Source organism: Rutidosis leptorrhynchoides, chromosome 10 (genome assembly GCF_046630445.1).
Source record: "Rutidosis leptorrhynchoides isolate AG116_Rl617_1_P2 chromosome 10, CSIRO_AGI_Rlap_v1, whole genome shotgun sequence".
NCBI lineage: Eukaryota > Viridiplantae > Streptophyta > Magnoliopsida > Asterales > Asteraceae > Rutidosis > Rutidosis leptorrhynchoides.
This window is the reverse complement of record NC_092342.1, coordinates 154,282,751-154,295,597: the sequence shown is the minus strand read 5'-3', so window position 1 is coordinate 154,295,597 and position 12,847 is coordinate 154,282,751. Positions and strand designations below refer to the sequence as shown.

Sequence of the window (12,847 nt, the reverse complement as noted above, 5' to 3'; positions counted from 1 at the left end):
TACTACTAGGAATAGTGGTAAAAATTTCGATAGCAGAGGAAACAAAGATGACGATTCTTATCGTGGACAAACGGGAGGATCAAAGAGCAAGGGTGACAATTATAGCCAGGGCTCTGCATCATAAAAATACAATAACAAGTTTTAAAAGTCAAGCAACTCTAATCAGGGGAAGGATCACTTCCCAAGTCAGAATTTTGCGATCATGCGCGAATTGACTAAAACACCGATGGAGATCCTAGCGACTGAACCGATCTGTTTGACCTTTGCAGCTCCTACCAAAATGTCAGAATACGCTAGGAGAGACAAGTCGAAATTTTGTGAATTTCATGACGATTATAGACACGAAATTGATCGTTGCAAATCCTTTATTGAAAAAAGTGATCGAGAGTCTAAGGAAAGGTGAGCTTAATCACCTAAAACCAGAAAAAAGCAGGAGCTGCATTGCAGAGCAACCAGTCAGAGAAAGCTGCGATTAACCAAAAGAATGGCAGCAACAAAAATTCTGATAAAACTATAAATATGGTGCATGCATGGCATTCTGGTCAGAGGAGCAAGGCCGATCAATTGGAAGAGTAGGAAGTGGAAGCTATCACCTTCCCTCCAATGCAAACAATTAATCCTGCACATCCTCCTATAATCATTAAAGGTCGCATCACCGATTGAGGGTACAATGTGAGACGATTAAACATCAATACAGGAAGTAATGTTGATGTGATATACGAGCACTGCTTTAGGCAACTCCCAGCAACAATCAAGTCCAAGATGCGTGCGCCCACGACCATTTTTTCAGGGTTTTCCAGTGAATCAGCATGGCCTTTAAGGTGCATCGAGCTTGAAGAATTGGTTGATGATGATGACTCAACCGGCACACGAGTTGTGCCTGTTAAATTCTGTGTGGTACGATCTTATTCATGTTACAACACACTTCTAGGGCGAGTGACTTTGCTAGAAATTTGGCACAGTACCCTCTACTATTCACGACATGATCAAGTTTCCTACCAGGAAAGGTAATGCCACCATCCGAACGGAGTCTGGAAGAGTGCTATTGTCATAACCCGACCTTAACCATAAGGACGAATACAATAACATATGATTTCATCGCGAGGTATTGACCTCTATATGCGACATTTTTCAAAAACTGCATTCGTTTTTACAATACAAACCATAGCTTTTATTACAAATACAAGGTTTAAACAACTTAATAATGATTATCGTTTAGCGATAATCTTAGACTTACAAACTTTACATGTGATAATAACAATACGACCTCCAACATATTTTACATTACAAATCCTCCGATATGTAGTTTTATTTTTGACACAAATATGCATACTCAAGATCTTGCTTAAATTCAACATGTTGCAGCAGAAGCTTTTAGTTATCACCTGAGAATAAACATGCTTAAAACGTCAACATAAAGTTGGTGAGATATAAGTTTAATGCCGGCAGCGTTATGAATATAGACCACAAGATTTCATATATAAACGTTTTAATAAAAATATTCTAAGTTGTTGAGCACTTGATAACCATACTTAACATTTAATCAACGTCGCATATTCCCTTTATTATGAAATCTTACTACACCGTACCAAGTGTAGTCACCGAAACGAAGTACTGTGCAACCGTTGAATACTGGTCGTCCAGTCCGGTTGGGGTTGTCAGGCCCGATAGATCTATCATCAGGATTCGCGTTTACAATACCTCATGTAAATAGTAGTTACCAAGTTACAGGGAAGTATGCCAGTGGTACAACTCAACGTAGAATATATATTTTTAATCACTTGTGTCCATAACGTAAATCATAAAATGCATGTATTCTCATCCCGAAATATTTAGAGTTTAAAAGTGGGACTATATACTCACTTTTGTCTTGAAGGTATTTAACTCGACTTGGTCTCCGATAGATATCACGAACCTAACCATATATATAATATATCAACATATTTTCTTTTCAAGTAATCGTTACATATATATATGTATATGTATATATATATATATGTATATATATATATATATACTTTTAATACTTTTAATATTTTCTTAGTCCGTAGTTAGCAGTCTGATGTTAGTGGTCCACAATTAGTTGCTTAAATAAAATAAATAAAGACCCCCATCGTATTCGTGTTGATCAGAATTAATCTTGACCCATGGTACCATGTTGTCAAATGACGTGTTGCATACATAAAGTACCGTGTTGTCAAATGACGTGTTGCGTACAATCATGAGGTCTTATGATTAATCTTCTCGTGTTGTTTACGGGTGGTCCTGAAATATATAAAATAAAATCATAAGTAAATATATATTAAATATTATGTTAATTAGCCAAGATATGATTAATCCGATTTTGTCATAATATGATATATTACAGGTCTTGAAGTGTTTTTAAAAAATCAAATTAGAAGGATCTATTTAGTTTGCGAACAAGTTTGAAATCACTCAAACTATGTTCTTGTTGTTAAAATTTTATAACACAAAATAAGATAGCTATATAAATATGAATCGAATAAGGTTATGAATAAGGTTACTACCTCAAGTTTCTTGGACAAAGCTACTGGAAAAGGTAAGAAAAATCTTGGAATCAAAAGAGTGGTGGAGTGGGATTGAAAGATTGGAAGTAATCTCCTTGAAATCGGATGACTATATTGATACGTTCTTGAGTAGGTAAATGAAGAGAGATTAGGGAGTGAATTAACTTGAAAGAAAATTGGAAATGAAATTGTATGTGTGTGTGTGCAAAATAGCATGATTATGGGATGGATATATAGGAGATTTAGTTTGTTTTCTTGCACAAAAGTCACACATGAGGTTAAATGGCTGGTTCCCACATGTAACATCATGTCTAGTGGCTGATCATTGAAGTTTATTGTTGGTATATACCAATAGTAAATACGTATAGAAGCTGGGTATGATACGGTTACATATACCCTAGATATACTTGTAGAAATTTTGAGGAATCGGAACGAGAATTCAAATATGGACGGGTTTATAACTGTAAAAGAGGCTCAAAACTGGGCTTTTATTTTTGGGTCAAACCGGGCCAAAATAAAATTTTAAGACATTTTTAATAAAGCAATGTTAGCCCAGCCAGGGGCTCTGCCCCTTGGACCCCGCCAGGGGTTGCCACCCCTTGGACCCCGCTTATCGGGGGCGCTGCCCCCGAACCCCCGTCATAATCAAGATAAGTTCAAACAAGTGTGCACTCCACACTTCCCCAAACTTGTTCGATATTTATCAAGATTATTTTGGTTACAAATTAATCCCATTACACTTAAATCATATTGGTGACATAGATCACCAACACATTATATATTGTAAGTATATATGTCAAAGAATGTTACATATAGTTATCGTTTTGATAACTTAAGTTAGTGGTCTCAAAGTATACTTATAACTCATTGTTGTTAGTTCACAATGAAATGTTAAACCATCCTTAAATCATGTTAAATATGTATAGATATGTACATATACATAATCGTATAATTATCGTGTGTTATATAGTTCGTGATATCATCGGTCAAATTGGACGGTCAAACGTTGTGTGAAACTGTTTTCAAAAACATAAGTCTCAACAGTTTGAATTGCTTATCATGTTGGTAAGGTTTATTTTATGTAAATATTAATCTCATAAGTATAAAATGATCGGAAAAATCTGGGTCGTTACAGTACCTACCCGTTAAATAAATTTCGTCCCGAAATTTTAAAGTTGTACCTATTTTGCGTTGTCCGGAAACAAATGTGGATACTTTTGTTTCATCTGATCCTCTCGTTCCCAAGTAAACTCGGGACCCCTTCGAGCATTCCAGCGAACCTTAACGATTGGTATATTGCTCTGCTTGAGCCGTTTAACTTCACGGTCCATGATTTCGACTGGTTCGTCTATGAATTGTAGTTTCTCATCGACTTGGATTTCTTCAAGAGGAATGGTGAGATCTTCCTTTGCAAGACATTTCTTGAGGTTTGAGACGTGAAATGAATTATGTACCCCGGTGAGTTGTTGTGGTAACTCGAGTCGATAAGCTACCGGTCCGATGCGTTCGATGATCTTGAACGGGCCTACATACCTTGGGTTCAGTTTACCCCTTTTTCCAAAACGTATTACACCTTTCCAAGGTGACACCTTTAGCATAACCATGTCACCGATCTGAAACTCTAATGGTTTCCTTTGGACATCGGCGTAGCTCTTTTGGCGACTACGGGCTGTTTTCAATCTCTCCTTGATTTGCACTATCTTCTCAGTAGTTTCATGGATAGTCTCGGGACCAGTTAATTGTCGATCTCCTACTTCATTCCAACAGATAGGGGATCTACACTTCCTTCCATACAGTGCTTCGAATGGTGCAGCTTTAATGCTCGCATGATAACTATTATTATACGAGAATTCTGCTAATGGTAGATATTTATCCCATCCATTTCCAAAATCGATCACACATGCCCTGAGCATGTCTTCAAGAGTCTGAATTGTTCTTTCACTCTGCCCGTCAGTTTGCGGATGGTATGCGGTGCTCATATCCAAACGGGTTCCCAGGGCCTCCTGTAGTGATTGCCAAAACTTTGATGTAAATCTACTATCACGATCGGATATAATGGAAATAGGTATTCCATGCATTGAAACAATTTCCTTTATGTATAATCGTAATAGTTTCTCCATTCTATCCGTTTCCTTTATAGGCAAGAAATGTGCAGATTTGGTGAGACGATCAACTATTACCCAAATGGTGTCATAACCCCAGGCAGTCTTACGTAACTTTGTGATGAAATCCATGGTAATACCATGCCATTTCCATTCTGGGATTTCTGGTTGTTGAAGTAACCCTGACGGCTTCTGATGTTCTGCTTTGACTTTGGAACAAGTTAAACATTCCCCAACATATGTTGCAACATCTGTCTTTAAATTAGGCCACCAATAATGCGTCTTAAGATCTTGATACATCTTTCCAACTCCAGGATGTATCGAGTATCTTGTCTTATGTGCCTCATTCAATATCAACTTCCTTAATCCACCCAACTTCGGTACCCAAATACGGTTTGCAAAATATCGAATTTCGTCTTCCCGCATAACGAGTTGCTTCTCATACTTCTTCATTATTTCATTTCCTATGTTTTCTTTAGTAAGAGCTTCTCGTTGAGCCTCTTTGATTTGTGAGTTGAGATTCATGCGAATTTTTATGTTCATTGCTCGTACTCGAATTGGTTCCCGTTCCTTTCTGCTTAGAGCGTCGGCTACTACATTCGCTTTCCCGGGATGATAGCGAATCTCACAATCATAGTCGTTTATCAGCTCGACCCACCTACGTTGCCTCATGTTCAGCTGTTTCTGATCGAAAATATGTTGAAGGCTTTTATGATCAGTAAACACAGTGCATTTAACTCCATATAAATAGTGTCTCCATATCTTCAATGCAAACACTACTGCCCCCAATTCTAGATCATGCGTCGTATACTTCCGCTCGTGAATCTTCAATTGTCGAGATGCATATGCAATAACTTTCTTTTGTTGCATAAGGACGCAACCAAAACCTTGTCGCGAAGCGTCACAATATATCTCAAAATCATCGTTCCCTTCAGGTAACGATAAAATAGGTGCCGTGGTCAACTTCTTCTTGAGTAATTGAAATGCACTCTCCTGCTCAACGGTCCATTCGTACTTCTTCCCTTTTTGTGTTAACGATGTTAATGGTTTAGCTATTCGGGAAAAATCTTGAATAAACCTTCTATAATAACCGGCTAAACCCAAAAATTGGCGTATCTGCGTTGGTGTCTTAGGAGTCTCCCATTTTTCAATGGCCTCAATTTTAGCTGGATCAACTTGAATTCCTTTGCTACTAACAACGTGGCCAAGAAATTGCACTTCTTTCAACCAAAATGCACACTTAGAAAATTTGGCGTATAACTGTTCTTTTCTTAACAATTCTAATACCAACCATAAATGCTACTCATGCTCTTGCTCACTCTTGGAATAGATAAGAATATCGTCAATGAAAACGATAACAAACTTATCTAAATACGGACTACAAACTCGATTCATGAGGTCCATGAATACAGCTGGCGCATTAGTCAACCCAAACGGCATGACCAAAAATTCATAATGACCGTAGCGTGTCCGAAAAGCAGTTTTCGGAATATCTTCTTCTTTGACACGTAATTGATGATAGCCCGATCTTAAGTCGATTTTCGAGTACACACATGATCCTTGTAATTGATCAAATAAGTCATCAATTCTCGGTAGTGGATACCAATTCTTGATAGTTAACTTATTTAATTCACGATAATCTATACACATTCGGAAAGATCCATCTTTCTTCTTGACGAATAAAATCGGAGCTCCCCACGGTGAAGTGCTCGGTCGAATGAAACCGCGGTCCAGTAATTCTTGTAACTGGCTTTGTAACTCTTTCATCTCAGATGGTGCAAGTCTATATGGAGCACGAGCCACTGGTGCAGCTCCTGGTACTAGATCTATTTGAAATTCTACAGATCTAAATGGAGGTAATCCCGGCAACTCTTCCAGAAATACTTCAGGAAATTCTCTTGCCACAGGCACGTCGTTGATGCTCTTCACTTTTTCCTTCGTTTCGACTTTATTAACATGTGCTAGGATAGCATAGCACCCTTTCTTCAAGCACTTTTGAGCTTTCAAACAACTAATGAGTTTTAGCTTTGAGTTACCCTTCTCTCCATAAATCATTAATGGCGTTCTATCCTTACGAGGAATGCGAATTGCCTTCTTGGCGCACACAACTTCAGCTCCTATTTTGGACATCCAGTCCATGCCGACTATTACATCAAAACTTCCTAATTCTACGGGTATCAAATCAATCTTAAATGTTTCTCCGGCTAAATTTATTTTACAATCACGACAAATTTTATCGGCTTTAATTAGTTTAACATTAGCTAACTCAATCATGTACTTAGCATCTAGAGGTAATGATGAACAATTCAATTTAGCGTGAAAGTATCTACACACGTAATTTCTATCGGCACCAGTATCAAATATAATAGATGCGGATAAGTTATTAATGGTAAACGTACCCGTAACAAGCTCCGGGTCTTCATACGCCTCTCTATCATTAATAACAAATGCTCTTCCACGTTCAGATCCGTTATTCTTCTCTGGATTCGGGCACTGACTCTTATAATGACCCTGTTTCCCACACCCATAACAAGTAACAGTGGCCAAGGTAGTTCTATTTGCATTGGTGGCAGGAGTCTTGGTACCGTTTGTATTTGTAGCGGGAACCCTACAATATTCAGCAAGATGACCTTTTCGATTACAATTGTTGCACACCACATTACAATAACCAGAGTGATGTTTGTGGCATCTGTTGCATAAAGGATTTCGTCCCTTGTAACCTGAGTTCGAACTGCTACCCGCACCTTGTGTGGTTTCTTGTTTCTTGTTGGATTGTTGATGATTACCTTCCTACTTTCTTTTGTTTCCCGATGTCTTGACATCGGTGTTCTTATCCAGAATAATCTGGTCCATCAACTCGTTCGCCATGGTGATAGCTTCATGAATAGTCTTGGGTTTGGATGCTGTAACATTTGCCTTGACCTTTTTAGGCAAACCGTCTTTGTACAGTTCAATCTTTCGTTCTTCGGTTGGTACCAATTCGGGACATAGCAAAGCTAATTCCATGAATCGCTGATTGTAGGTGGTGAGTTCAGTACCAACAGCTTTCAGGCTTCGTAATTCAGCTTCCAACTTCCTAACCTCGTTCCTTGGACAATATTCGTTGATTAGCATTGTTTTGAATTCTTCCCAAGGAGTATCATAAGCTACATCTCCTCCTACGGCCTTCACATAGTTTTTCCACCACGTGAGTGCACTATCTTGTAGGGTGCACGATGCATACTTGGTCATGTCCTTCTCAATACAACCACTGATTTTAAACACAGACTCAATCTTTTCGATCCACCGGGTTACACCAACCGGTCCTTCTGTTCCACTGAATGATGAGGGCTTGCAACCTTGAAAAGTTTTGTAAGTGCACCCCACACGAGGATTTGGGTTAACTGCAGCACCTCTTGCAGCCTCGACCCATAACATTCTGTCGTTCACTCGCTGATTGATGAGTTCCTGGATTTCTTGTTCCGTCATTCGGTTCAATCGCGCCATAATCTTCAACAAGAATGAAAAAAATAATTATTCACATGGAATATTATAGATGTAGTACGTATTTACAGTACATCGTAGCTTATTAATAATATGAACCAGTTATTATTATAAAAGCATTTTCTTCTTATTAGCGTTTTATAATTATATCTAGGGTAGTACCTACCCGTTAAAGTTCATACTTAATAGCTTAGTACGAAAATCAATTACTACCACCCAAATAATACTTAACCATGGAAAATTATTGCATTTCACACTTCACTATTTTACATATGCTTATCTTACATCAAACATTAAGCAAACCACACTAGTAATATTATACAAAACATTATATGATCCCATGGTTTAAAACAACAGTGCATCATTTAACCCAAAGCGTTTGTGTTCAAAGAAATCGCTTAAAGGTTATCCTGGTTGTCTCCCTGCGTTTTGGCTGAGGAACCGAAGAACTGGATGTCGGGATAGAACTAATAGGAATATCGGGAATAGGTGTGGAAGTATCTGGTGGAGTTGGTGCCACAACATCCTCTCTAGACTCGGGATTTAGATTTTCCATTTCAGTAGCCTTTCGTTTCTTTCCTCGTTCGAACTTGTCTTTCGTAATTTCCTGTATTTCTTCCTCCTCAGGATCACTTTCCAGTTCCTCTTCAATTGATTCATCCGAAACTTGTGAGTCTTCCCCAAAGGTATCGTTTTCATCATCAGATAGATTAATGACTGGAACACCATCTGAAGAGTCTGGTTCGGAGTCGCTGAATGTGATAATAAGTTCTAAGCCAGACATCTATCACATAACAACTAGCACGTTAATACCACATAATATTTACATATTAATTTTTAACCAACAAGGATAAGCAATAGTTTTCGAAATCAAACATGGTCAAAGTCCAGACTCACTAATGCATCCTAACAAACTCGATAAGACACACTAATGCAAATTCTCTGGTTCTCTAAGACCAACGCTCTGATACCACATATCATAACCCGACCTTAACTATAAGGACGAATACAATAACATATGATTTCATCGCGAGGTATTGACCTCTATATGCGACATTTTTCAAAAACTGCATTCGTTTTTACAATACAAACCATAGCTTTTATTACAAATACAAGGTTTAAACAACTTAATAATGATTATCGTTTAGCGATAATCTTAGACTTACAAACTTTACATGTGATAATAACAATATGACCTCCAACATATTTTACATTACAAATCCTCCGATATGCAGTTTTATTTTTGACACAAATATGCATACTCAAGATCTTGCTTAAATTCAACATGTTGCAGCGAAAGCTTTTAGTTATCACCTGAGAATAAACATGCTTAAAATGTCAACATAAAGTTGGTGAGATATAGGTTTAATGCCGGCAGCGTTATGAATATAGACCACAAGATTTCATATATAAACGTTTTAATAAAAATATTCTAAGTTGTTGAGCACTTGATAACCATACTTAACATTTAATCAACGTCGCATATTCCCTTTATTATGAAATCTTACTACACCGTACCAAGTGTAGTCACCGAAACGAAGTACTGTGCAATCGTTGAATACTGGTCGTCCAGTCCGGTTGGGGTTGTCAGGCCTGATAGATCTATCAACAGGATTCGCGTTTACAATACCTCATGTAAATAGTAGTTACCAAGTTACAGGGAAGTATGCCAGTGGTACAACTCAACGTAGAATATATTTTTTTAATCACGTGTGTCCATAACGTAAATCATAAAATGCATGTATTCTCATCCCGAAATATTTAGAGTTTAAAAGTGGGACTATATACTCACTTTTATCTTGAAGGTATTTAACTCGACTTGGTCTCCGATAGATATCACGAACCTAACCATATATATAATATATCAACATATTTTCTTTTCAAGTAATCGTTACATATATATATATATATATATATATATATATATATATATATTTATATATATATATATATATATATATACTTTTAATACTTTTAATATTTTCTTAGTCCGTAGTTAGCAGTCCGATGTTAGTGGTCCACAATTAGTTGATTAAATAAAATAAATAAAGACCCCCATCGTATTCGTGTTGATCAGAATTAATCTTGACCCATGGTACCATGTTGTCAAATGACGTGTTGCGTACATAAAGTACCGTGTTGTCAAATAACGTGTTGCGTACAATCATGAGGTCTTATGATTAATCTTCTCGTGTTGTTTACGGGTGGTCCTGAAATATATAAAATAAAATCATAAGTAAATATATATTAAATATTATGTTAATTAGCCAAGATATGATTAATCCGATTTTGTCATAATGTGATATATTACAGGTCTTGAAGTGTTTTTAAAAAATCAAATTAGAAGGATCTATTTAGTTTGCGAACAAGTTTGAAATCACTCAAACTATGTTCTTGTTGTTAAAATTTTATAACACAAAATAAGATAGCTATATAAATATGAATCGAATAAGGTTATGAATAAGGTTACTACCTCAAGTTACTTGGACAAAGCTACTGGAAAAGGTAAGAAAAATCTTGGAATCAAAAGAGTGGTGGAGTGGGATTGAAAGATTGGAAGTAATCTCCTTGAAATCGGATGACTATATTGATACGTTCTTGAGTAGGTAAATGAAGAGAGATTAGGGAGTGAATTAACTTGAAAGAAAATTGGAAATGAAATTGTATGTGTGTGTGTGCAAAATAGCATGATTATGGGATGGATATATAGGAGATTTAGTTTGTTTTCTTGCACAAAAGTCACACATGAGGTTAAATGGCTGGTTCCCACATGTAACATCATGTCTAGTGGCTGATCATTGAAGTTTATTGTTGGTATATACCAATAGTAAATACGTATAGAATCTGGGTATGATACGGTTACATATACCCTAGATATACTTGTAGAAATTTTGAGGAATCGGAACGAGAATTCAAATATGGACGGGTTTATAACTGTAAAAGAGGCTCAAAACTGGGCTTTTATTTTTGGGTCAAACCGGGCCAAAATAAAATTTTAAGACATTTTTAATAAAGCAATGTTAGCCCAGCCAGGGGCTCTGCCCCTTGGACCCCGCCAGGGGTTGCCACCCCTTGGACCCCGCTTATAGGGGGCGCTGCCCCCGAACCCCCGTCATAATCAAGATAAGTTCAAACAAGTGTGCACTCCACAGTTCCCCAAACTTGTTCGATATTTATCAAGATTATTTTGGTTACAAATTAATCCCATTACACTTAAATCATATTGGTGACATAGATCACCAACACATTATATATTGTAAGTATATATGTCAAAGAATGTTACATATAGTTATCGTTTTGATAACTTAAGTTAGTGGTCTCAAAGTATACTTATAACTCATTGTTGTTAGTTCACAATGAAATGTTAAACCATCCTTAAATCATGTTAAATATGTATAGATATGTACATATACATAATCGTATAATTATCGTGTGTTATATAGTTCGTGATATCATCGGTCAAATTGGACGGTCAAACGTTGTGTGAAACTGTTTTCAAAAACATAAGTCTCAACAGTTTGAATTGCTTATCATGTTGGTAAGGTTTATTTTATGTAAATATTAATCTCATAAGTATAAAATGATCGGAAAAATCTGGGTAGAAATATTGAGGATTACGTATATGATTTGGTCATTAAAAGCAATACAGAGATACAGATGTTGGCCAATATCCTGGAAAATTGAAGTTTTGGGGAAGAAGAAGGCAAGTTCTTGGGACATATAGTTACGCCAAGAGGAATCAAGGCTAATCCCAAGAAAAATGAAGCTGTAGAATGAATGAACTCCCCAAAATCAAGGAAAGAAGTTCAAAGTTTGACAAGCAAGCTATAACGACCCGTCCTAATCCACCTGGATGAAGTCTTCAATAGATGGTCCCATTGCGAGGTTCTGACCTCTATATGCCATGAACGACTCCATGTAATATCTTTTAAATGAGCAAATGTACATCGGAAGATTTCTTTCAAACATGAGAATAAACATGTTTTAAAAGTGTCAACCAAAAGGTTGGTGAGTTCATAGGTTTATCATAAACAATAAAATTCATCATTTTGATAGACTACAAGATTTAAATGTGCATGGTACAAATGGGCCCGAATCCTACACCCACCTGTAATGTACATGCGATTTCCTTTAAATACAATACACATATCTCGTGTACAAAATCATTTTTCAAAATGCTTAATAACCGTACACATATCTCGTGTACAAAATATCATACACATAACCTGTGTATAAAAATCATTCTCTCGATATATAATATTCACTTTGCTTTCTTTGCTTGGTAACCGACCTTAACATTTAATACGCATCATAAATATCCCCAAAATAAACAAAACTTTCAATCTGTAATAAATATATAAACCTCGAAGTATTAAACACCACGCCCACTAGCTCTTCCGTCTAGTGAACATTCTGGGTGAGGGTTAAAAAACCGGTAGCTACCTTTAGGATTTGCGTGAATTAGGGGCCATACCCGTTTCCTAATTCTTAGGTTACCAAGCTATAATAATCAGGGGAAAATATTCACATCAATTAGTGGCATTTATAACGTCCAACTAATTCAATAATAATCAACATAACTTCTGTCTGTATAATAATTCATTCGAGAAATGTTTTACTTGTGTCTATCTCGTCAAACATTTATAAAAGCATCTCATGTATTCTTAGTCCCAAAAAAATAAAGATTTCAAAGGCATTTAATAAAACAGTTGTAAAAATAGTGCATGTATTCTC

The 12,847-nt window shown here is 36.6% G+C and overlaps 1 protein-coding gene across 1 annotated transcript in view; it reads left to right on the top strand.

Moving 5' to 3' along the window:
• The first annotated feature begins 226 nt into the window (after positions 1-226).
• LOC139870682 (uncharacterized) overlaps positions 227-12,847 on the top strand; it is a 99,954-nt gene continuing 87,333 nt past the window's right edge. The window contains exons 1-2 of the mRNA XM_071858464.1: positions 227-399; positions 735-897. Coding sequence (XP_071714565.1) covers positions 227-399; positions 735-897 — 336 coding nt within the window. The remainder of the gene's footprint in view (positions 400-734; positions 898-12,847) is intronic.